Source organism: Apis laboriosa, unplaced genomic scaffold (assembly GCF_014066325.1).
Source record: "Apis laboriosa isolate Shangri-la unplaced genomic scaffold, ASM1406632v1 scaffold16_cov148, whole genome shotgun sequence".
NCBI classification, from domain to species: Eukaryota; Metazoa; Arthropoda; class Insecta; order Hymenoptera; family Apidae; genus Apis; species Apis laboriosa.
In genome coordinates, this window is record NW_025222129.1 from 415,079 (window position 1) to 440,534 (window position 25,456).

General features: G+C 40.5%; 1 protein-coding gene across 12 annotated transcripts in view; it reads right to left on the minus strand.

Moving 5' to 3' along the window:
• The window catches only part of LOC122711172 (tyrosine-protein phosphatase Lar), a 148,777-nt gene that overhangs the window by 116,164 nt on the left and 7,157 nt on the right, over positions 1 to 25,456 (minus strand). For all 12 annotated transcript variants that reach the window (XM_043929678.1, XM_043929676.1, XM_043929679.1 and 9 more), the window contains exon 3: positions 1,592 to 1,730. In XM_043929678.1, the coding sequence (XP_043785613.1) occupies positions 1,592 to 1,652 (61 nt within the window). In that variant the 5' untranslated portion in view covers positions 1,653 to 1,730. The remainder of the gene's footprint in view (positions 1 to 1,591; positions 1,731 to 25,456) is intronic.

Here is a 25,456-nt window from a genome sequence, read left to right on the forward strand (position 1 = left end):
AAAAAAAAAAAAAAAAAAGGAAAGGGAGAGATTTTTTTTTTTTACTTTCGTCGGACAAATTATTGAATTGGTCGGTGATCGAAAAGCTGGTCGGAGAAAATGATCGGTTCGAAGCTCGGATTCATCTCCGTTGGGACGAACGTCCATACGGATCGAATCGACCTTTGATCAGAGGTGCGCGATATCGGTGAAAATTCGCGACCGATCTCTATCGTCATATCGTCTCGAAATTCTCGCGTCCCGTCAGATAGAATCTCGGTTAGACCCGTCCCCGGGTTATCGACGATTCAACTTGGGAATCATAGATTATGGCGTAATTAATTGACCGAAATACGGGGGGATGTGTCATCCCGTGATTTCGGAGTCAGCATAAAGCGGCGCTGAATTAGCGAGTATCGAGGCGACGGATTACCGTGTAATGGCCACGATTACCATGCAACTCGAGTCAATGGTCGCGCGCGATTTGTCATCGAGTCGAAATTCTCGCCGAAAACGATGGAAAGTGGAGATCGCAGTACTCGAAGGTACGACGGGAACGGGTCGTAGCGGTTGCTAAGGCCCACGAGCCGTTCCCCGTATGCGTCCGTGTCCGTCCAATTCACGCAGTCTTAAAGTCCACTAGGAACGGTCCTCGTGTCTCCTCCCTTCGCTTCATCCACGTGGTTGCGAATCGGTATCCTCGAGAGACTCCTTTGCTTCGATCCATTGTCCAACCACGATCCCAACGCGTTTGTTTACCGACAATGTCGTGCATCGTCCGATTCGACGCCGCGAGACGCGATATATGTATATGCGTATAGGCGAAAAGCGGCTGGGAAATTCGTAACTCGACGGCACACGGTGCATGCACCGATTCGTCCAACGCTACGAATCGAACGCATCGAAAACGTTCGTGTGCCTGTATACACGTATACATTGGAACGACACGCGTGTTCCATTCGCTCGTTACCCGGAATAACTCGAAGCGCGTTTTATCATTCGATGCTTCGTAGGAGGATGCTCGAGCACTTTTCAACCGCGATACAACTTCGGGAAGTTCGCAAAGCAGCGTGATTATTACTTGAGATCGTGTTGCCGCTTCACGCGCGTATATAAATCCTTGGGAAAAAACAATCGCGCGATCTCGAAAAGAAAAACTCGCGCTTGATCCCGCACATTTGATCTCGTCTTTTTATTTTTTTTTTTTTCTTTTTCGTTTTTTGCGTTCCTTTCAGCAACCACAACTCGCGAAAAATCACTCTCGTTTCGCGTATCGAACGATCGAAAGCATTCTCGACCAGTCGAGTCGTCGTTTTCTAAAATGATCGGAACAAAGAGCGGATCGAACAGTTCTCTCCACACTCGACTCTCCGCACTCGTCGAAATGCGTTTGGATCGTTGATACGTTAAAATATATCGGGGAAAGTTTACACGCGTTTTCTGCACGCGCGCGATTTTTGTTCAAAGTTCTGCACAAATAGGAGACACGCGTTATTACACGGAGAATCAAACACTGGACGCGAACAGTTGGGAACAATGTCCGGCAAATGTCCACAAAAGTCTGTGAAAAAAAAAAAAAAAAAAAAGTGGATTTCTCTGGTCGATTACTCACCACCATTCTGCGCGATAATCGGGTCGATAGCCACCAACAGGACGAGGAAGATAGGAGTCATATTGACCACCCTCTTTCCCGTCTTCTCTCGGTCTCCCGTGATCACTGCACACTTAATACCACCGTTGCAGCGTTCCACCTATGGAAAAACAAATCACGCTCGTCATAACATACCACCTTCACTTCGTTCCGCCGTTGGAGATCTTCGTACGAGCGAAGACGAGGCGAAATCGTTCGAGCGTGTGCGTGTGCGTGTGTGTGCGCGCGCCTCGATGACAACCTGTCGAGCTGGAAGAACAACCAAATAGGACGGGAAATTCGTTCTCGAGCTGTACGTTGCCGAGCGATCGTTGGTCGAGAATTTCGCGATCTCGCTCGCCGATCGTTGGTCGATCGGGCGGTAGGTAAAAAAATACTATTTATCGATGCCTGGTCCGTAGTTGATGGACAAGCACGGACAAGGGAAACGCTTATTCGGCGAGAATCGAACGTAACTATCGACACGCGCCATTTACTACCGGCCCGGTGTTCCCCGCTCTCGGTAGAAAGCCGAATTTACCGAGCACGCTCGCGCACGATAAAAGAAAAAAACGGCAAGTTTTTCACCAACATCGTTAACAACGATCGCACTCTCGTTGTTCCTCGAATGCAACGAGATCGCATCGCGACTCTGTTCTCTGTCCTTCCTTCGTATATCCGCCGATCGATCCCGAACTCCCGATTTCCTTTCGCTTCGATCGTATATCAGGAGAATCGATGTCTCGACGACGATGTCCTCCGTCGTCGCTGCGTTCTTTCCAAAAACTGGCCTCGTCGGACGTATTTCCCCGGAGATCAACGAACTTCTTTTCCCTTTTCTTCCATCGCTTTCTCGGTCTCCCACTTTACCACCGATTCTTCCTTCCTTCCTTCCTTCCTTCCTTCCTTCCTTCCTTCCCCTCCTTCTTCTTATATCGATTCCCAACTATACGAATATCGACGGTGTGGACAAGGTGTATCGCGATAGGCGAAGAAGAAGAAGAAAAAGAAGGTTGAAAACATTTCTCTTCTCCCCTTCCTTACGATACTGCGGCATTCCCTTTTCCGTATAATTTCGACTACTTCCGAACCATTTTACCTGTACTCTTTCTTTCGATGATTCCACGACCATCCCATATTTTTCACCACCCTCCACTCGAAAGATGACCACCACGTTCGAGCAGCTTTCGCACCGCTTCAGATCTGGAAACCGTCCACTACTCGCGAGTTTTCACTCGCACCTCTTACATTTTTTTCCCCTCCAGATGATGAATTCCTTCGATCCTTCTTCCCCTTTCCCATCCGACTTACGATCGATCGTGCTCCTCTTCATCCCATCCAACTGTTATAAATTCCTCCTCTACGATCTTTCGTATCGAATTTTTAATAGAAACGATGCTTACCATTTTTGATACCTCTTCTCACCCTACCCGCCTCGATCTAGGAATCGGATAGCAAATAATAACGATCGTACGATCATCGAGGTATGCAAAAGAAACTTTTATCCATCTCGAATTTCGTTGGAGCGGCGTCCTTTTGCGCGCGTCCTTCCTCCCTCGTTCCTCGTTTCATATCTTCAACGACATTATTCCTCCCTTCTCACTTTTCTCTTTCATCGATCCTCGATCCTCCCTGAGAAATTTTTTCACCGTATAAAAAATGGCTGAGCCAAAGCGATCGTGCGCACAACGGAATCACTTTCACAATTGAACGCTTCTTTCCTCTCACTGATTCCTCTTCTTCTTCTTCTTCTTCTTCTTCTTCTTTCTCCTCCTCCTTCTTCTTTTTCTTCGTGGTCGAATTTTAAACCGATCGTTCGCTTCTTTACGCGTACAGTTGGAAGAGAAAGAGAGGGAGAGGGAGAGAGGGAGAGAGAGAGATTGCCGCGTTCTTGGAATCAATCGTACGCGTATCGTGGAAGCACGATCCTCCGTCGAATCGGGCTAATTCGAGAATGATCTTTTCGCGATAAGACAAGGTAAGGATGGAAGGGGAGGGGAAGAGCACGTGTGAATCTTGCCGCGAACAACACAAGGATAAATTAGAAAATAGGCTGCGATATTATGCGATCGCGTAGAAGGTAGTTTTCCGAACGCGCGCTGCGGCTTGACTGACTCATCCCCATACCCCCCGACGATACCCCCTCGCCACCTACCGTTCAACACCGCGCAAGCGCGACATCCCCTCTGACTCGGCGTTTCGAGTACGAAACACGTACGAATTCGCGCCGAGTGCGATTTTAAATCACTCTTCCTCGCTTCGGGAGAAACGTTTGGCCGCGATATCGTTTAACGAAATTGCCTCGAAAGTGTAAACTTTCTTCCGAGGGCAAACGAATCTTACTCATCGAATCTCGACTCGATGAAAAATCGGGGCGAAGAAAATAAGAATTTTTCATTTCGTTTGAAATTGTTCAACGCACGGTTGAAAAGTAAGTACGGTCGAACGTGTGCGTAAAGTAGGAGAAGTGGATGGGAGAGAGAGAGGAGAGAGGGTAGTTTCGGCGCTGGTTTAAACGCGACGCATGCGTTCCTCGCGCGAGAGGATGTCCGGGGTGAGCCGTGGCCGTACTCTGGCCGACGTATCGCAGTTTCTAGCTCGATGTTTGTCCGCGTGGTACTCCCAGGGACGGTGGTGCTCGTTGCTCCAACCACGAGGAAGGATGTTGGAATACAAAATAGCCCGAGAGAAAGTACGCGAATGGGGCACGATCGGAAACCGTGAAACGCAGGGAACGCACGGTACCGACAACCCGCGAGTCAAGAAGAGAAATATATATCGATACATCCCGCGACCAGATCTTCGACGCTTGCGCTCCTTCGCCCAACTGACCGAAACTTGCCAACTGACCGGCTTTTTTACTTTTTCCCACTTCGACGCGAAGCTTCGGATCCTTCCTGCTCGTTCGACCAACGGGACGCAGAAGGCCCCCGGGAATACGGGAAAACCCTGGCCGTCGACGTGATACTCTTTTCGAGCTGGTAAGTGGCCAATCGTGTGTACTTTCTTCCTCTTCGCCTCTTCTGCGCGTTCCTTCCAAATCCTCGATCGATCGATTCAGGTTTTCATTATACGCAAAGCAAAATCGCGATCACGAAACGAATCACGAAACGAAAATGATTTTCTTCCGAAGAGTATTTTTGCCAAATTTATTTCCTCGTGCTTCGCTTCTTCGTTTCACACTCGTGGTTATCGATTAAAATTAAAATAGATACGCTTATTTTTCTTCCTCCGTCTCTTTCTTCTTCTTCTTTTCTATTTCAACCCATATTGAATCGTTGGCGAGAATAAAAGAAAAGGGAAGGGAAAGGGAGGCAGCAGACTTTGAGTTAAAAATATAAACAGGTCAACGTAACTTGGCAACGGAATCGTTGAGAAGAAGAAGAAGAAGAAGAAGAAGGGGGAAAGGACGAGGAGAAAAGATGAAAAAAAGACGAGCACCGTGGCGTATCTCCGGAGGGAAAAGCGTGTTCCTTTGCTCCCCGGTGATAATAAAAAATTCCAAGGTGCGCGTAACTTAATTTAATATCGTGGCCAGTGCACCGTGACCCGATGATAAATCCCTGGGTATCTCTGACCGCGCCATTTCTATTCTCCCATTCTAAAATCTGCCTACTCCTTCCTCTTCTCGAACAAAAGACGATGGTCGGAATAAGAATAACCGGGAAGTAAGCGTGGCGCGCCAACTAGGACTTGCCGAGGAGGACTCGAATCAAGGAGAAAAGAAAGCGAAAAAAGGAGCGAAAAGAAAGCAGGAAATAAGAAAACGGCTAACGAACGATTCAACCGGGGATATCGAATCCACCGTGTAATACCATCCCTTTTTCTTTCTTTCTCTTTTTCTTCCTTTTCTTCTTCTTCTTCTTCCTCTTCTTCTTCTTGTTTTTTTTTTTTTTCTTATTTATATCCCGAGTGTAACTAAACTCGGCAACTGCACCGTTTTACCGAGAGATCACCTCGCAGAAATATTACCGTGGAGGCGAAGCTTTGTTCTCGGTTGGGACCAGACGTGGAAAAGCGTTGCCTGGAAAGGCGTCCTCCACCGATATTTACACGTGTCATCCGATAAACGTTTACGAAAGATTTTCTCCATTCGTATTTTGCGTTGCGGGATATATACAACGCTCTCCGATCCGATTATCCGGAATTGCGAATTTATAATCCAGATTTACCCAGTAATTCTCTAATCGACAAAAGACTGTTATGGAAAACGTGTGTTATTTCGTTCCATTTGCAACTGGTGTTACGATTCGAGATTGGAGAAGGCTCGAGTTTTCCATTTTCCACGACATAACGCGAAAAAGTATTTCTTCGTTATTATTATTATTATTATTATTATTATTTCTCTCTCTCTCTCTCTCTCTCTCTCTCTCTTTCTTTTTCGACTTCGATCCATTTCCAGAACGTGAATGCATCATCGCCTGAATTTTTGCCCACATTGTACGTGTATACACGTGTCGGCGCATTTTCGCATCTGTACGTGAAAAAAAAAGTGGAAGAGAGCAAACAGGCAAACTGTGAATGGTGATGGTGGTGGTGGTGGTGGTGCCGGGAACGACGGCCATGTAAAATGTCGCGGGACAATCGTACATCGTGCACGTTCTAGTAACTTATGAATAAACATTTCTTGACGCCACCCAGTGGAAAATTACTCCCGGAAATGTTTCCTATCCTTCTGCCGTATTCTTTTCTTTACAGTTCATCCTTTTTCCCTCCTCCTCCCCTCCATTCGTATCACGCGTTCTCATTGTTCTTCCTTCCTTCGAATAGCTAGAAATTTCTCCGTTGAACGAGAGATTTAAATACGATTGGAAAATATGATTGTTCGATTTTTCGTCGCATCGGCGGTGGTCGCCGTGAAAACGAAAAGCGATAATAAAATGGAATTTGCGGCGGGCGATAAAATAATTTAGCTAATTCAACGTTACATTTGTGTTTATAAATTGTAAATCAAGTTCGTTTTACGTAGGCTGTTAGCTCGGCATCGGGGACCGTTTCCACGATTAATGTTGACACGATTTGGGCCGGGTTTTGATAATTAGTTGATCGTCACGTTGATATATAATACATATAGTCGGCGGTGGTGCATCCCGCGCTCTCTTGATAAAAGTGAATTTGTCTCGTGTTTGCTATCGATGCACTTCGATGTTGATTTATTAAACAAACTTGGCTAGTTATTTTAAACTGGGCTCGATATATAATAATATAATGCATTATTAGCTACGAATTTCTGTTTCGCGAGTGGTTCTAGGTTCGGCTCGGTTCGAAATTGAAATGCGATTCGACCGATATAATAATAAACCGCGCTTTGCGCGTGAGGGGAAAAAAAAAAAAATAACATGGCGAAATCGGTACGTGTCAATCTTTCGAAGTAAATTAAACGTATTTAATTAACGATTTCTCCATGGGGTTTAAATATAATTTAACCTTTCGATAATTCATTGACCTTCTATCCTCGAAATTGCCGATATCGATTCTTCTATATTTATTAAGCGCGATTCCCGAAACGAAAAAAAAAAAAAAAAAAAACCATGAGTCTCTATTACGGTTTCTCGTATGGTAAGTATAACCAGCGAATATACGAGCGGAATCGATCGATCGATTTGCGTTTAGATTTAGTAGCGAAAGATTATCCCGCGCGATCAAAAAGCATCGAAGATACGGATACTGATAACATTTCGAGCATATTATCGTGCGATGAATTTACAGTAATCGAGGGGGGGAGAGGGGAGGGGGCAGAGAGGGGCAAAAGCTGATACGAAAACGATGAAAATTCGACTTCGTTCCGTGAATCGAAACCACTCTTTTCCCTTCGAACCACCTTCCTTTTTAACAGCTTTCATCACGAAAAGAGTTGAAAATCTAAACTCGGCCGAGCATGAAATCGTTTCTTCTACAAGAAAATTCATAGAAGCTTTCGAATGTAAAAAAATTTCGTCGAGTATCGTTATATCGTAGCATCGACCAAGTCGATTTAATTGGCGGACTACTCTCTAATTGAATCGGTAACTAGAAACCGACGAGGCGCGTCGTCTTTTTCGATTGACGTCAATTACGCTTGAAATATTAACTTGGATATCGCGATCCTACGGAGGAGGAGGAGGAAATATAAGAAAGAAAGAAAGAAAGAAAGAAAGAAAGAAAGAAAGAAAGAAAGAAAGGGGAAAAAAAACGTGTTAAAAGACGAAAAGAAAAATGGCGAATGTGACTTAAATGATTTGCGAATCGCGCTACTACTTTTGTAAACGACAAATGAATATCCACTCCGAACGAACGAAGTTCTTCCATCCGACGGTGATTCAAAGAAAAGCTGATTTCGCGAAGTGGTTGAAACCAAAGAAAGAGGGATAGCCGGTAACGAATCTTCCTCCATGCTCTGGTACTTAGGAAACGCCGCACCTCAAGATAGGAGAGACTGGAAACGGAGAAAACGAAGGAAGGAAGGAAGGAAGGAAGGGAAGGAAAGGAAAGGAAAGGAAAGACAGAGAAGCGACCGGAGATATCTCCTGTCAAAGGCGACTGTAAGGAAATTTTCGCGGAAAGGAAAAATCTGTAACTCGACGAGAGTAGTGCGGAGAATCCAATTGTCAATGGCAAAGGGACCGCGCCATACCATAGTTGCGATGCGGATCAAGCCAGATCGAGACGAACCGAAGTAGTCTCAAGTTTTCATGGTTTCGAACGAACGGAAGAAAGCCCTCTCCTCTTTCTTCCACTCTTCCGTCTTCCGTCTTCGTCGCGAACAAGAACGGAAAAGTCAAGCATCTTTCAGGTATTCCTTTAACATGTAACTTATATTAGCCGTTCGATCGTATGCATGAACGTATGCATTTTGCATTGCATCGCGATGTATACTTGCGCCACTCGTGAAACTTGAAATCGAGTCAAATTTTCCAAGTAAATTTTTCACGATAAAATATCCTCCTGCCCCATTCCGCCGCCATTCGTAATCTTAATCATTTATATCGTTATAACGAATTAACCGTATACGTAGAAATTTCAAAACAAACGTTTTGAAATTTCGAAACAAGACGATGGAAAAGGAAAAGGAAGATCCAAAGCTAACGTTTTGTATATATAAAAAACGAAGAGATATTAAATTTTTCACCGACTTTAAATTTAACTCGTGCTTACCATTATTTTCTTTTTATTTCGATAAAAAAAAAAAAAAAAAAACCCCGGCAACGAGACATTAACGAAAGCTTTTAATTCATTTTAACATGGTATCTCTCCGAGTTTCTATAAAGCTGTTTGCGCTCGAATACAGGTACAACACGGTTCGTGGAACGCACGGACTTACACGAATAAACGATTTCACCCACAAACAAACGAACTTGAATCCCTCGGCCCTACCCTTTCGTCGTTTCCTCGTTCATTTGCCTTTCCGTTTACCACCAGCCAGAGATCGATACACGGACAAACGTGATCTTACGATGCAACATTAATCAGATCGAGAGCCAGAATTTCTCCCTTCCTTTTCTCCTTTCCGATATAAAAATATGTTGTTTCGCAGGGGAGAGGAGGGGGGGGGGAGGGGGGAAATGCTCGATTAAGAAATTTCACAAACTGCGCAAATTCTTAAATGCGTGCAACAATAATGGTATTTTTTTAATTACGAAAATCTAATAACGCGGCGGCGTTTGCGCGCGCATGTGTGAACGAAATCCTTTTCGCATCGTTCGTTCTTTCAAGTTCTTAATTCGCTTTGCGGAAAACAAATATTAAATGGAACATTTCGGTTGAAATTCAGAAATTCTAACAATTGAAAATTCAGAGAAATAAAATGTATATCGTTGACGGTACGTGTATATTATTACTTTTCCATACTCGCTAATGGATTTTTTCGTTTCTGCTTTATAAACGATACTTTTGATATTTACGTAGAAAACAGCGATAAGATAAATAAGCATCGTTTACTACAATTTTTACGTTGCGGGATATCCATCGAATGATAAAACGACGAGGCGTTTTGTTAATCGATAGACGGAAATATATAGACGGAAATTTGTGTTGATTGTGACGAAAGGAAATTCGATTAATAGGAACGATCGCGCAGTATTTGTGAAAAAAGAGCGGAAAACTATGAAGCTTGATATATGAAAGCGCGTAAAATGGCAAGCGCGCGTGGATTTCTCTTATTTACGCGTTTCCTTGAGCTATGAAAGGACGAAATACAGAAGTGGAAGTAAAGGGAAGTGGATGATACTGAAATGCAAGCTCTTTCCCCCGTTTTTACACGTTACTCCCCGTTTCCTTTCTACTTACGCTTTTTATCTTTACTCCCCTTTCTCGCGCCACCCTTCCTATCTCGCCTTCATCTCGTTCTCTCGTCTCGACGTGTCACTCGTAACAAGACCCGACAACAATACTCTTCCATTTTCTTTGTTCTGAAATTCTTTGCTCGGTTGAGGCTTTGTGTACTCGTCATCCGTATTAATTAAAAGTTTTTGAAGGCCCCTCGTATCCACCTAGTAGAGCCTTGAAAATACAGACAACAACGACTGAAACGAGTCGCGTCACAATTCGGCCGTCAACTACTTTCGCCCTTGCAACGTGTACCTTCTTCCTTTCTTCCTTCCTTCCTTCCTTCCTTCCTTTCCCTTCTTTCGCGATAATCTCCACATTTTCTTTCGACTTCCATCTTGAAATCGTACTCGTCAACATCCGATTCTCGGCGCAGTTATACGCTTCTATCCAAAGTCGGGAAACGTTGAAAGAAACTTGGCAAACTTGTTGTCGAAAATTAAGATACCAAGGAAAATAAATTTACGTACGAACGAGTATAATAAGATCATCGAACAGCGGATGATTGAACAATGATACTTCAATTCGCGCAATTATCTATCGATCAAACGTTTTCCTTTCTTTCTTTTTTTAACAATTTTTGAGAAACAATTTTTTTTTTATATATGTTTCCATTACTTGAATGCGGGTATAAAAAATTCTACCAAGCCTCGTGCTTTCAGCTCGCTTTATTTATGCATTTTGCCATCGTACACTCTTCGAACATCGAACACCGCAAAGATCGATGAAAGCCTTTTTTCCAAAACTCCGATCATCCCAGGATCAGAATGTTTCGTATCGCAAAAATCGAAGCGTTTGGTTACTTATATATATATATATATATATATTTACATAATCTTTTTACTCGTCAAATTAAAATGTTTTCCTTCTACTTAAATCAGATCGAATTCTCCGTTCAATATTTGATCACAAGCTCTTCGAATAGCATGTGTGAACGGTTTCGATACGCCAAAAGGTGGACGCTCGATACAGTTAGCGTCGATGGTAACGAACAACGATAGCGAATAAACTATTCATAGCATAAACAATAAGCAAGCGCGTATACGCGCCAACCGATCATTAACCTATTATATATCTACGTGCAACATGGTGGTGGTGTACCTCGATCCCTAACGAGGAGACAAATTTTATTGCAAACAGCGATTTAAAAGTTATTGCACGTAGTTTTAACAAAGAGACAAATCTCTTTCTTGTAATTAGACGAAATATTCATCGTGATTCGATCGAGTCTAACAAAATTTTTTAAACTTTTTTTTTTTTTTTCAAAAATATTAAAACAACTTTAGTTTTCGTTCCCCTCCGTTCCTCGTTCGAATGTATATATATAAAACTCTTGCTCTCTCTTTCGTTCCTTTATCCATCTGGTTTATTTCTCTTCGTTCGTTCTCGATAGCGGCCCGCATCCTATGTCAGGCTGACATTGTCAGCCGATCCCAGGCGGAAACTCTAATAGAATTGTACCATCGAATGATGGCTTCCGCCAGTTTTGCATTTTTCATCGAACATTGACCATTTGAATTACCGTGAAATTCGTCAGAGACAAAGATAGAATGGAAAAACATGTCCATCAAATTTATCGCTATATTCAAATAGTATAATTATAAAATTTATCGCACGGTTCGTTGCAAGATCATTATTTTACTTTGAGTGTGTGCGTAGTATAGGCGCGAGAGCGCGTCTGTAAAAAAAGAAAAAAATATATATATATATAAATTTATAAAGTAAAATGCAAAAGGAACTGGCAGGATAATACCGAGCATAGAATAAGATAGCTCTCTAGCACGAAAGAATCTCATTATGGGGTATTAGCATAGTTGTTAAACAAAAATAACAAAGAAGAAGCCTTCGCAATTAAATTCTTACATAAACGATAAAACACGGTCGAATGCTAGCTATTGTTATCGAAAGTGAGTAAGAATTGCAACTCGAAGATTTACTTCGTCAAAGCTTGTCGTCCATTAAATAATCGTATTTCTTTCCATTTTTTTTTTTTTTTTCACTTCTCAAATTTAACAACTCGTCGTCTTTTCGTCGATTCAATTTACCAATGAAACGACGAGAAATAATTAATTGAGAAAACTGTAAGACGAGAACATCGATCGATATACATGATAATTTCAGGATCTTTCTTTACCTATGTATATTTCGTTTAATTTTTCTTTCTTTCTCTCTCTCTCTCTCTCTCTCTCTCTCTCTCTCTCTCTCTCTCTCTCTCTCTCTTTCTTTCTTCCTTTTTTGTTTCATCATCCAACCGTGCATCCCCTTGTGGTTTCGCTTAACCCATATGACCGTTGATCCGGGATTTAAGTGGCGTTTCGTGTACATCACGGAGATATCGTACAAAGTGTCACACACTTCTACCTATGCCTCTGCTTACTCCTTTCTTTTATTTTCAACGCTCGACGTTCCCTCCTCCCCATAAAACAAAAGACTGAAATTGAATGGTAATTTTCCATTCGAACAAAATTAAAATCGCGCGTATTCCTTACGACGATTCAATCGGCACAATGGATGTTCGCTCGATATTCCGTATTTCTCCACTGCTTTCATCCGACTTCATTTATACTTATAGATCGCAACGATAAACACATTCATCCATTTAAATTACCATTGAAAAGCTCTCCCAACTACTAGGCCACTTTTCTTTTCGGATCATTTCTATCCTACCCTAAAAACGAAAGAATCGATTGCGACTTCGTTGACTGCGTTTTAACGAAGCGAGCAAATCTGGCGATATATAGACAGATGGAGGAAGAAGAAGAAGAAGGAGGAAGAGGAGGAGGAGGAGGAGGAGGAGGAGTCGAGACAAAACAGTTTCCTCTCGTACATTTAGTAAGCATCACCGTTCAGAAACTGTTTTTACAATAGAAACGAAACACACGTTTTCGATTTCCATCCGTAATCTCTATCCATTCAGACGGTTAATTCCGCGAATGAAAAGGGAAATATAGGAAAGAAAAAAAGAAAAAAAAATAAAGAAATCTATAGGTACTCGCGAGGAAAGAGGAGGAGGAGGACGATAATAGCTCGAGTCGACGAGCTACTTACTTTCGTTATAGCGGAATATCGTTTAACAAACAGGATGATGTCGTAATTATGTGCCTGTTGACAATTTATCAACTGGAAATAGATTATAAAATTATAAGGGAAAAATTGCAATATATTTTAAGAGCTTTATTAATTACTCGATGAAGGGAGAGGAAAAGCATAGCTGCAGAGAGAGTGGAAATGATCGCGTGAATTTAAGGGACTATAGCTGTAAGCCTCTGTCGAGGCAATGATAAAGATGGTGAAAAAGAGAACGAAAGATGAGAGGAAGAGTTGGGAGGAAGGGTGTGGAATACAGTGACCGTAGTTGGAGACTTTCTAGTCGTGCTGGTAGCCTTAAAGAATTCATGAAAGCTAAATCATTTTCTTCGGCCGCCTGGTCTCGGTGGAAGCGTCGAGGTTTTCTTAATGTTGCGATATTTTACGAGAAAACTCTTTAAATCTAATATATTACCGACAGTAATTAAATATAAGTTACATCGAGACAGAGGGTGCCGGTAAAGTATAGTCCATCGAAAAGTAAAGGGAACCGTTGGAGAAGAGGGAACGAATCGGTCAATATTTTGTCCAGTTTCGAGATAGAAAGTTTTGACGGTATCGCGAATGAGACTCGCCGTCATCTTTGGCCAATACTTTCGGAGCTAGCAGGATCTACAAAAATGTTTTCCAACCACCTTTCTCTCTACCTTCTAACTTCGTACTCTCCCTACCGACCGATTGCCTCCACACAACCGTGGATAACAAAGAATAGTATTTTACGAGTATACTCGCAAATTGATTTTTATCGAGCATATCCGATTGGTCGGAAAATCGTCTAGAATTAACCAACTTTCTCGTCGATTAGCCTATTTCGTCGGAACGATAGTTTTTATCCTACAAAAGAAAAAGAAAGAAAGAAAGAAAGAAAGAAAGAAAGAAAGAAAAATAAAACTCGACGCGCACATTATGTCTCCCCCTCCCTCCTTATAATCTGCTTTTCGAAAAGCCGATACGTCGCGGCGCCGGGCCAAAAGTCAGGTGTGTTACTTGCCACGTCTAGTTGGGATTTATGTGTGTCATGACTGCCTGTTGCGCGCTACCTAACTTATACGTATTAGCTCTGGTCCGACCACAGGTAATCGCAAACATTGATTTTCACACGGTTCCCAGGTATTTTAAACGTCTTCGACCTTTCGTCTTCGTCTTCCACCGACTTCGTTTCGAGTTTCGATATTGCCCCGCCAATATCGATCTATACTACTGAACGAGCGAAACGGAACGATCTTTCCAGGATCTCGTACCAGGATACCGTTTTTTACGCAGTAAAACGGAGAATTTACGCGAAAGAACGAGAAAAATTACTCGACTCCTCGAATGTTAGGGGCGCTAAGCTCTTAATATCTGAACGTGATTTAAGATCCACGGTTAATTAAATGAAAGCAAAGTGTCTGCATAAAAGGAGAGAAGTCGTTTGCGGGGCAGTAACTTAAATTTTATAACTTTCTTAACGAAACGTTCGTTTTTTAACACTGTTCGCGGGCTACTTTCATTTTACCTCGCTCGAGGTAAAACGTTGAAAAGGTATCTGTCGCGGAGAAAAATTTTGAACGGTTTGCACAATACAAAACGGAAGGAAAAGGAAAAAAAAGAAAGAAAGAAAGAAAGAAAGAAAGAAAGAAAAGAGAAAGAAAAGAAAAATAGACGTAAGGAAGAAGACGGGTATACAGAAACGGTTTTAAAAGAGAAGCGAGAAAGATAAATCACGCGCTCATAGCCACAATCAATCCCAGCGCCTAGCACGGACCGCCTTTCGTATCTAAGCCGTAACTTAAAGTCTGGAGGGAGGAACATGATTCTTCGAAACCTCGATCTTCCAAGGTTATACGATCCTTTTTTGATTGCCAACTGTGGACCCGTGCTTATATCGGACGAATCAGAGAGATTCTGTCTTCGAAATTTCCATCCCCTCGCTCGAGGATCATATCTTCGATAACTTTCGCTACTCGTCAATCGTCTTCCTCTCTCTTCCGATTTTATTATTTTCTCGCCATACGTTCGTTTACATTCCGTCGTTCGAGGATATAGATCCCGATAATATAGATATCTATAGAGCGACGTTGCTCGCAGATGAAAACTGAAACGCGGGCTTTGCGGCCTCATCTATTCTCGTTTGCGTTTACTGTGCCATAAATTTTCCTACAAACTGATCGATCGAACGAGAAAATCAAAATGAAACGACGAAACAAGCGTTGTATCCGATTACGTTCCGAATTTTCGTTAAATACTTGATAATCGAAATAAATTGACGCGATAACTTTAATTCGGTAATAACATCTCAACTCACTCCAAAATTTTTTCGGTGGATGTTCGAATTTCGTTCAACATCCGTCCAATTAATACGATTATACGTATTTTCAAATACGAAGAATATTTTGCTCTTTTTCATCTCTCATCAACGATCATTCGTTCATAATTTTGTGAAAACTTTATAAAGAGGAGGAACTCTTTGTCGTTAATTGTTTCAATTCATAATAATCGTTATTAACGTCGTTTAACTAATTTTTCGGAATATCGACGAGTTTGCCTTCGTAAACATCGTTGGATGTCAAAGGGATCAAAGTCCTTTGCGTTGTTCCGCTTCTACTTTCTTAAGTAAAAGGTATTATCGACTTGTATCTCGGTTAATTGAACGTACGAATCCAACGCAAGTTTTAACGTAATTTACGAGAGAAGTAAAAACATCGAACATGCATCGTATTGCACGGCACAAAGAAAAATTCATTCTATGAAATACATGACGCGACATATATGAACTCCGAACTAGTCGAGAAACCGTCCTCTCGTATAATTTTGTTTGTTTATGGCCGTGCTGCTACTCGATTTTTCACCCCTAATGGACGCGCGCCAACTGACAAACGGCCCCACCCGTCCCTTTTTTTTTTAGATAGTCCATCCTCCCCTTCCAACTAAAAGAACCAATGCCGTCAGCTTATCCTGCTCGCTTAGTTAACGTCGACCTAACGAATTTTCAACGAAACGTATCTACATCCCCGGTAATTTATAACGAGTTCGATGATGCATCTGCGATGACGAGCAATACACGGTTATCTATCTACACGATGGATACGCAATTTGTGATGATATAGAAAAAAAAAAAAAGGAAGAAATTCGAGGGAGAAAAACAGAAGAGAAGAGAAGAGAAGAGAAAAAAAGAGCAACGCGGGGGAGGAAGGAAGAAAAAATATGAAGGGCTGAAAAGACGAGTCAAAAAGGGAGCCACGGAAGTTTAATTTCGCAGCTGTATCGGGTTGGAGCATCGTATAACGTTGGCGTTTAAGCTGCGTCGTTGCATCCGACACTAAATCACAAGATATTAGAGGGTGTACCCAACCCTTCGTATTCCGGACACCAGCCCCTTGCTCGAATCCTTCGCACCTTCCCGACCCGGCCAACGGTAGAACCAATTTTTCTCTCAACTGTCGCGCCAACTTACAAAGAAATGAAGCTAGCCTGCTCTCTGCTACCTTCCGTCTGCCACCTCGTATCTTCTTTTTCTCCTTTGTCCTTGAGTTCCTCCCCCACACACCCTTCTTTATTTCTCTTTTCTTCGAAATGAGTTTTCCTTTCCCCGCGTCACAATCGTTTGCACGAGACGGTTCCTTGTTTCGACGACCAACCAATCCATCCTTCCCGTTACGACTCTTCTTTCGCAACTGTCTTTACCTATTTTCCTTTAGTCATTTCTCTTTCGAATTACCGCCTCTATGCCTCTACGACAACAAAAATTTTGATAACGTCAACCAACAGGTTTAAAGAACAGGTTTAAAAGCGATTTCGATTCAATTGAAAATATATATATACGACGCGTCAGCGTTGAAAAACGTTGGGAAAAATGTAAGGTAGGTAGATAGATAGAACATCGTGACTATGAATATACTTAAATGAAACAGAGAGTAAAAATAATGGAACACTCTCGATCGCGAGAAACGCGCAATAGGTCATGCGATAAGAAGNAAAAAAAAAAAAAAAAAAAAAAAAGGAACTCGGTCAAGCTCCTTTTTGCCTCCGTATTTTACGAAGAAATTTTCAATTGGAAAAAGCTGCACGATTGATTTAAAACGAGGAGGTGTTCTATTCTAGATAATATTATTTTTCGCGAAGATAGTAACGAATCGTAGCAGGGAAATGTATTAAAGATCAGGGAGATATTAAAGATCAGATGGCAAAATAATTATATAGAGATATATAAAGGTTGGTTGATAGAAAGGAGACATTTCGATGTCGGCGTAGTCTCGGCCCATTGTGGCCGCGGTATTAAATTAAACGGTGAAGAAACTACTTAATGCGCGTTCCATATGCAGATTCACGTCTCCGCCCCTAGCTTCTCTAGTCTCATACCAGACGCAATATAGTCTCTTTGTATCCATTTTACGATCCCTGTTGCCATAAAGCCTTACCACCTAGAAAATATAAGTGCACAAAAGCTACTCGAAGCTCCCTCTCAATCCCTAGGACCCTCCGCATTTTCTACAACTTAGTTCCAACGATAACTTTTTCGTTCGATCTTCTCCACGTAGATACGAACTCTTTTATCGAATGACGGATAGGAAAAATAAAAAAAAAAAAAAAAAAAAACGAAATCAGCGCAGTAAATAAATAAATCGAAAAATATAAAGTAACAATTTTTTCTTTTCTTTTTCGATCGATTAAAAAGTTGTATTAAATTTCCTTTCAATTTTTTTTTTTAATAATATTAATATTCGAATATTTGCACGGAAAATAAAGTGTTTAAAGAATAATTTGAACGATTATTGTTCGAATTATACGGTGTACTTTCAGTACAATTTTCTTCAAATTTTCTTTCGTGGAAAAAACCAAATGAAGGAGAAAAAGCAAAAGTAAAAAAAGTAGAAGAAGAAAAGGAAAGAAGGAGGTAAGAGAAGAAAGAATGTTTATCGTACGATTGCCGAAGGCGGCTATTTTGCCGCTGCACTGTCACCGCGTCGTAACGGAAATAAAAGAAAAACATACTCGCGCAGTCTCTTTTCTCCAAACTATTATCCGATATGCTACGCTTCCAAGATTTTATTCTACACCTAACTTACTCCTCCTTTAAACGAATAATCTAATTAAGACGATCATTCGCGAAAAATACACTTTGAAACTAAAACTGCGTTTCTTCCCGTTCCTTCGTTTATGAATTCCACATCCGTCAAAGATATCGAAAATTATATTTATGTATTCGAGATATTCGATCAATATTTTATCAATCGATAAAAGCATATAATTATATATAATTATATTAATTTGAAATCAATCGATACGTCTTTGAAACGATATCGAACGTTTCAATTTTTCAACTCTGTCTGACCTTATTCGAAAGGTAACCTCCTTTGCAGTGTCGAGTCATCCCATGAGAAACTGATATAAATACATTGAACGTAAATGTGTCTACGTTGTAGCACATACTGAAATGGGGAAACTCGATACGCAGAGAAATAAAACGCAAAGAGAAGTACATACTACGAGAAAGAAGCTGCCTCGAAGGACTACGAATACGGCAACTATTACCTTCTCTTTTTCCTACCTTTCTCGCTACCCGACAACGGAACCAAGTCCTAAGAACGCGAGAAGAAAACGAATAGAGGGGAAATGGAAGCGAGACGGGTATAGGTGACGAAGATACTGGATAAAAGCATCGTGACTTAATGATGAACTTGCCTTTACCTATTCTCTTCATGCACTCTATGACGTAGTATTGCTTATAAACCAAAATCGTATCCTCGTGTTTTTCAATCTCTTCTTCGCGAAATTATATCGCCAATTTTTCCTTCATTTTCCTCCTTAAAGTAAAAACACCTGATTATTCGTTCGATATTATATACGACCAGTCTGTTATACCTCTTATCGCTCGTATAAATCGCTATAGCGAGAAATGAATATAATATTGGTGTTTCGGAACTTTGATGAAAGCTGCGGGTTCCTGTCAACTTATACGTACAATATGCAATTTCAAATATCAGTGCACGCACAACTCGGTTTATGAAGGAAATAGGGAAGACTAATAAAGGTAGCAGCAGGACGTCTAATAAACTATCTTAGCTTATTCTGTGCGTGAACCTCCATTTCCCTTCTATAATATACTCGCAAAATACAATATTACGTGTTTCAATCATCGGGGACATTTTTCATTTTTTATCCATTATGAAATATAGTATATAGCAGATTAGATTAAATCAAATAAATTAAATAAATGATTTAGACGAGATAAAGCGAAGGGAGAAAATTAAACGCGTTACGAAAGAAAGATTCATTACTTCGTTAATCTACTTATTTATCAGATCGAATCGAAAAACATTTCGACACGACGGATGAACGCAGCTGTCATAGATTTTCGCCTCTTCCCCTTTCTTTCGATCTAACCGATCCGACCGATATCGGGCGGAGATAGGCAGGAACGAAAATAATAATAGAACGAAAAATAGAAAACGTGGAATACGAAGGAGGCATAAATAACGTAAGAGGAGAAAATTGCGAACGAGAGAAACGGATAAACCTTTGTATCCGAGTTCTAAATTGTGCATACATTGTACGTTGCGAAACATTGGGTAGCATCGCCCCCGACGTCCTTCCGCCAGTCCTTCAACCGAATCTCTCGTTCGCGTGTTATCTGACTGTGTATCGCACGGGTTAGCAAATGTCTCCAGACATCACGTAGGTAATAGAGATTCTCGAACAAGGCATCAAATCCAATGCCAGGATGCTTCGTATTCGCCTGTTACGAATGGTTAACGAGACTTAGCTTTCAGTGTTGGTAACGACCTTGCGTTTACCTAGCGCACGTACCTGGCGCACGTACCTAACGATTTAACGTCAAATGCCGCTGCGTTCGTTGAATTGAAACAATGGGGGGGAAAAAAAAAAGGAAAAAGAGGGGGGAGGGGGGAAAGGAACGCGAATCGGATAAAATTCGAAAAGGTTTCCATTTTAATAAAGTAATGAAACGGCATCCATAACAATACCTTTATCGTATCGAAGAAATTCCCTGAATGGTGCGCAAATTCGATCGATTATTGGCCGATAAACGGAATCATCGGATATATGCATTAATCGAAAAATCTCGCATTTACAAGTAAAAGTATATCTTGCTGCTGCTACCTTATGCAGACCTCTACTATACAGACCTTTTTACCGAGTAGTGTATCGACTTTCCCATTGGGAAATTGTCCTAGTTCGTTGTTCCGAGGAACGTCGGAAGAAAAGAAAGAAAGAAAGAAAGAAAGAAAGAAAATCCATAAATAGGATCACTAACCGTGATTTAATGACAAAATAACGAACGATCGTTTTATTCTTTGCAGTTTCGTTCACGATACACGTCACGCGAGAACCTAGACTTTATAGAGTAACTCAATCAGGTGTGCTACAAGCATGCATATTTACTCAGAGTCGGCTAATGTTACACACCTATGTAAACTGCGGGTTCTGTTGATCGTACCTGCCTGCAGGTCAAACATCTACCTGGCTTTGAGCAACTATCTGCTCTCTGTTTCCAAATTCCCTGAATCCTAATTTGAAAGTTCAAAAGAGATGATGTCCGATTATTATTTGTAAAATGAAGAAAGATTATGGTGAATAGAACGTTCTACAAAGGATAAATCGAAAAATATATATTATATCTTAAAAAAAAAAAAAAAAAAAGAAAGGAAGCTAAAAGTTAAATCAAACGCTAAATCCTCGTACATCCAAGAGGAGTAGTGAAAAGGCAAGAGAAATGAAAAACAGAAAGCTTTGATTCCTACAAACAAGTAAAAAAAATACGTGAAAATATACATTTCAATTTCATATGTATTTTTCCTCTATAAAATTAGAATATTATATTGTATAGAAAAAAATAAGATATTTTTTTTTTTTAGAAAAAATAGTAAAAATGAAATTCTTTTTATTTTCCTTATTGCTATTCTTGTAACGAAATAGAAAAGGCAAAAATTGATTTTCAAGCATGCGAGCATCCTAAAAATAAAAGAATCAAACGGAAGAAATAAACCACAAATAAGTTTTTAAAACCGTAAACTGAACAGAATCACAAAAGATTTCTCAAGAAACAAAGAAAGGAAATAGAAAGCATCGAAGATCTTTCAAATATTTTTTTCTTTTTTTTTTTTTTTTTTGTTTCATTCATATTTATTTTAAGCAATGAGACAATAAAATGCAATAAATTCACTATACAGAAGACTGCAGTTATTCAAAGATTATCTAGAATCTGCTCGCTATTATTTTCCAATTGTTCTCTTTCTCTCTCTCTCTCTCTCTCTCCGTTCCTCTTTTTTGTCAAACCTAGCACGCTGAATATTAGTTTCGTTTGTAGAATGCACGAGCTTCGCTACTTGACACGAAAGTCAGTTTCCCGTCTTCCGATGTTCTTTCTTGTCTGTACAAGCGCAAATAGAGGCACGATCATAAACCCGGAACGATCGATTTTTTTTTGAAATTCTAAATTTCTTATTTTTTCGAAAATAATAATTTCGAAGAGGAGCATCGATTTTTGAGATTTTAGATGCAAACAATGGAAGATCGAAATTGGAAAATTTTTTCGACGATAAAACGCAGTTTATAAATAAATCTAAAAAAAATTCTCATATCTCGCTCGAGATGGAATCGAATGACTCGAAAATGCGATGAAGGGAAGGGAATCTTTTCCCCTCTTTGTTCAACTATCAACTATTCTCTATCGACGGTGCACACATGGCATAGCCTAAACTCGTCGCAACGGCGATGGCGGCGAAGGCAGTGTTATTGAAGTATCGCTAATCCCCCGGGATGATCCGGCGGAGTAACGAGGCAGCTGCGTCCTAGTATACCTTCAAGTACGAACTGACGGACATAGGATGCCATGATTTACTCGACAGAGTCTTGAACCTACAATCTATAAAGCTTAGCGAGTCTGCGATTTTCTGTCCAACTACAACTTCCTAGCAAAGCTCGCGATATTAAAATCCATTCATTTTCTTAAGTTCCCCCCGTTATCTATTCCCGTTCGTTAATACGAGCTAAGATAACTTAGCTAAAAACACGTATCTTCGATCTTGTATCAAGAGAAATAGAAATCTCTGCATTATTTCTCGAGTTCTACGAATTTATTTTACCGAATAATCTCTTTTTTTTTTTTTTTTATATTAATTCGTTTGACGAAATCGCGGAAATGCAAAAAGTAAGTACAACTTCTTTTTCTTGGGTTGGAAAAATTTATTTGCAAGGGGGGAGAGAGGGGGGAGAGAGGTAAATCTGCTTTTGGACGTTTCCTTTCGAAATGAAATTCTTTCGTGGCTTAGGATAGTTCTCGTTACGCTCGTTGATACCACGGTTTCTACGGTTTTACGTGTTGTCCTGTCATTCGTAAAGCGACTCACGTATTCCGGAGATGACGTCACGCGTGAAGAGAGCAAAATATAAAGCCGCATCAGAACCCTACCAAACACTAACCAAATGTATTCGTTTTGAGAAAAAGGAAAAAGAAAAAAAAAAAGAAAAAACAAGTATTGTACGAGAATATACAGAATATGCAGAATTCTATGAGAATCCAACTAGAATTCTCATCCTCGAAATCTTATAGAATAATCATCGATTTAAAAGTGTAAAGTGTAACAATTATTATGTTTATGTATTATCTATTTTTTTTTTCATTATTTACTTTTTTATTCCATTCCTTAGAAAAATTTGAGAAAAATTATAAAACGAGACCCTTGCGTAGTCACCTCCTCGTGGTGGGTCTTGGAAATTGGTATCGTTTTCAAAAAAATATCTTTTGGGAAGTGATACCAAGCTAAGAACTACGTATTAAATTTATTCGGGAAATTATTTGGGGAAATACATACTGGATGTTTTCGAATCTATATTTATCTGTTATCAGGTGTTAACACGACGACACAAACGCGATAGAAAAAGAATAAAAGAACGCGATAAAATTCGCACAACATAAAAAAAAAATGTAATTAGATATATATTTTATCCATGATATTACATAGAATATCATCGATTTCGAGGATCACTTTAATCCCCTCAATTCTGTACTATCGACCAGAGGAGACACTGATTAATCGAATGGACGCTTATTGAAGGAGTATCGCTAAGCTTGGCAATGTCGACAGAGTATTCATAGGTCTTACTGCTCGTCGAACAAACCAAATTGATTAAGCTTTCAATGTATTTAAAGAGAGATGCGAATCTTATTATTAGAATCTATCTCGAATCGATTCGTCAGTTTGGATAGAAAAAGAAAGAAAGAAAGAAAGAAAAGGAAATTCGTAGGGTGAAATATGGTAGGTAAGCTTGTTCGAAAGATATTAACTAATTTCGTTCGGTGCGAACGAGGCAACGCGTATAATTATTAGCATTGCTAAAATGCGGGTTATTATTAGTAGGATAGAACGTTAGCATAAAATGTCCTTTGGGATCGGTGGGCAATGGAACACCCCTCTCTCCGGCTACCTGTAGTTGGTTGCATAGAAGAGGTCGAATGCTATAGCGTGTTATCACGGTTAAATCTGGGCAGGGCAACGACACGTGGTTAAATTATTAGAGCCTCGTTTAATTGGTCGTAGCGACGGCTTGCGGTTTAGTCGTACATGGAACACCTGGTACTTTGGTTTGTTGTCAAATATCTTGCTACCTAGGAAGGTTATACACCAAATAAATTTAACGAGGAATATTTCCCTCGAGCATTGAAGTAAGCCTCTCAAAATAAACGATAATTATATCGGCGTAGAAGCAAATTACTCGCTTTCGCGTACAACGTACGAGAAGAGCAAATTAATCGATAAACCATTCATTCCAACAACGATCCGATAACAGAAGCGACTGCGCAAAGTAGAAATGTCGGAATAAAAGTGTAAAACGAAGGATTTGTGTGCAATTTTCAGAAAATTTTAATCAAAATATCTGTACAAACGCGATCGGAATACAGGACGATGAATCGAAACTAATTTGCGTATTCTCCCTTTACATTAAAAACTATCTCTATTTAGCATCGCTTGTCTATATCTTTCTTCTACTCACGGCGTTAATTAATCGTGGAGTAAAGCGTAGTCGAATAAATGACGGGTGCTGTTTCTCGAAGGTAACTAAAAGAAGAACTTCTCATCCGACAAGTTGCCAAGTCGAAAGTTACAAAAGATAGTTGCGCGTGAACCAATTTTCTTCCTACTCCTCCAGTATCTATAATCATAATTACTTAAAGTAATTAACGTAAAATTAAGGTAATCGCGCCAACGTTTTAAACGAACAAGAAAATCGATTCCCTACCTATATTTACATCCTAACGTATTTATTCTCCCTTCATCGAGCGTTATTATCCGAAAGGAAGTCAGAGTTACTACGTTAGAATTACTACAACGTGGTGGAAAATCCGATTCGAATGGTCGAAGCAAGGTTGGAAACGTTCGCGGCTCGTCCAATTTTCGACCCTCCACCTTTCTTTCCGTCTTCGATCTTTCCCCTATGTCGCACGCGCCATAGGCAGAAAACGTGCAGCTTAATCCGCTTCATTGCTCGTATAAAAGTGGGGAAGCAAGGAGGATAGAGTGGGAGTAAAGAAGAGAGGAAAGCGAGCACGTCTCGCGTGACATCGGTTGTCGTTTATTAAGCGTTATTAAGCGGGAAACGAGAAAAGAGCTCGACAGCGACGGATCTTTATTTTATACGCGCCTCGCGAATACACACCGCTCCGGATTATCTCGACGTACAGCTGACTGACGTGAAATTCGAAAGAAGAGCCTTTAATCCTTCCCCATCTCTAACGGCCGCACTACCAACTATGAGTTTCGCACAAGCTTCCAAGCTTTTCCGACCCGTTTTACGATTAGCCGCCAATCAACGCCTCCTAACGTTCCTCCATTTCTCTTTCATTTCTCTCTTCTTTTTTTCCCTCCCCCCTCCCATTCCTTTTTCCCGATCTAATTAATATTTCGGAGAAATGGTTTTTCTCGAACGCGAGAAATAGAATAGGGGGCTAACGAGAGAATGAAGAAGAAATGTAGTACGCGCACCACAGAAAACCGCAGAAGAGAGAGAAAAATATTCAGAACGCAATGATATATAAAGAAAAATGTTGGGGAAGAAAAGTAGGAAAAGGGCGTGAGAGGCAAAAGTGGAGCAAACAACTCAACACCATCTTTAATGTAGGACACCTCCGTGAACCAGGTCCGTAGTAGGTTTCCGTGATACTCGTAAGAACTCGATAGAAGGAAGAAACCTCTCCGAAGAATTCCGTTCTTTCGGGCTAGAGCTAAAAGAGCACAAAGTATGTACTTCCTTTCGAGATAAAAGTATCCTAACGGGTAGCTTTATTATCGTGAGCGAAAGAAACACGCATAGTATTTTATGTGAAATCGTAATTCGTATCGAAACTATCGAAAGATCCTTGTTAATCGGCATAAATAAAATCTAAAATATAAAATCTAAAAATATCGAATAATCGATATGGAATTCTCAATCGGGAATATATGAATTTTCTATATGAAA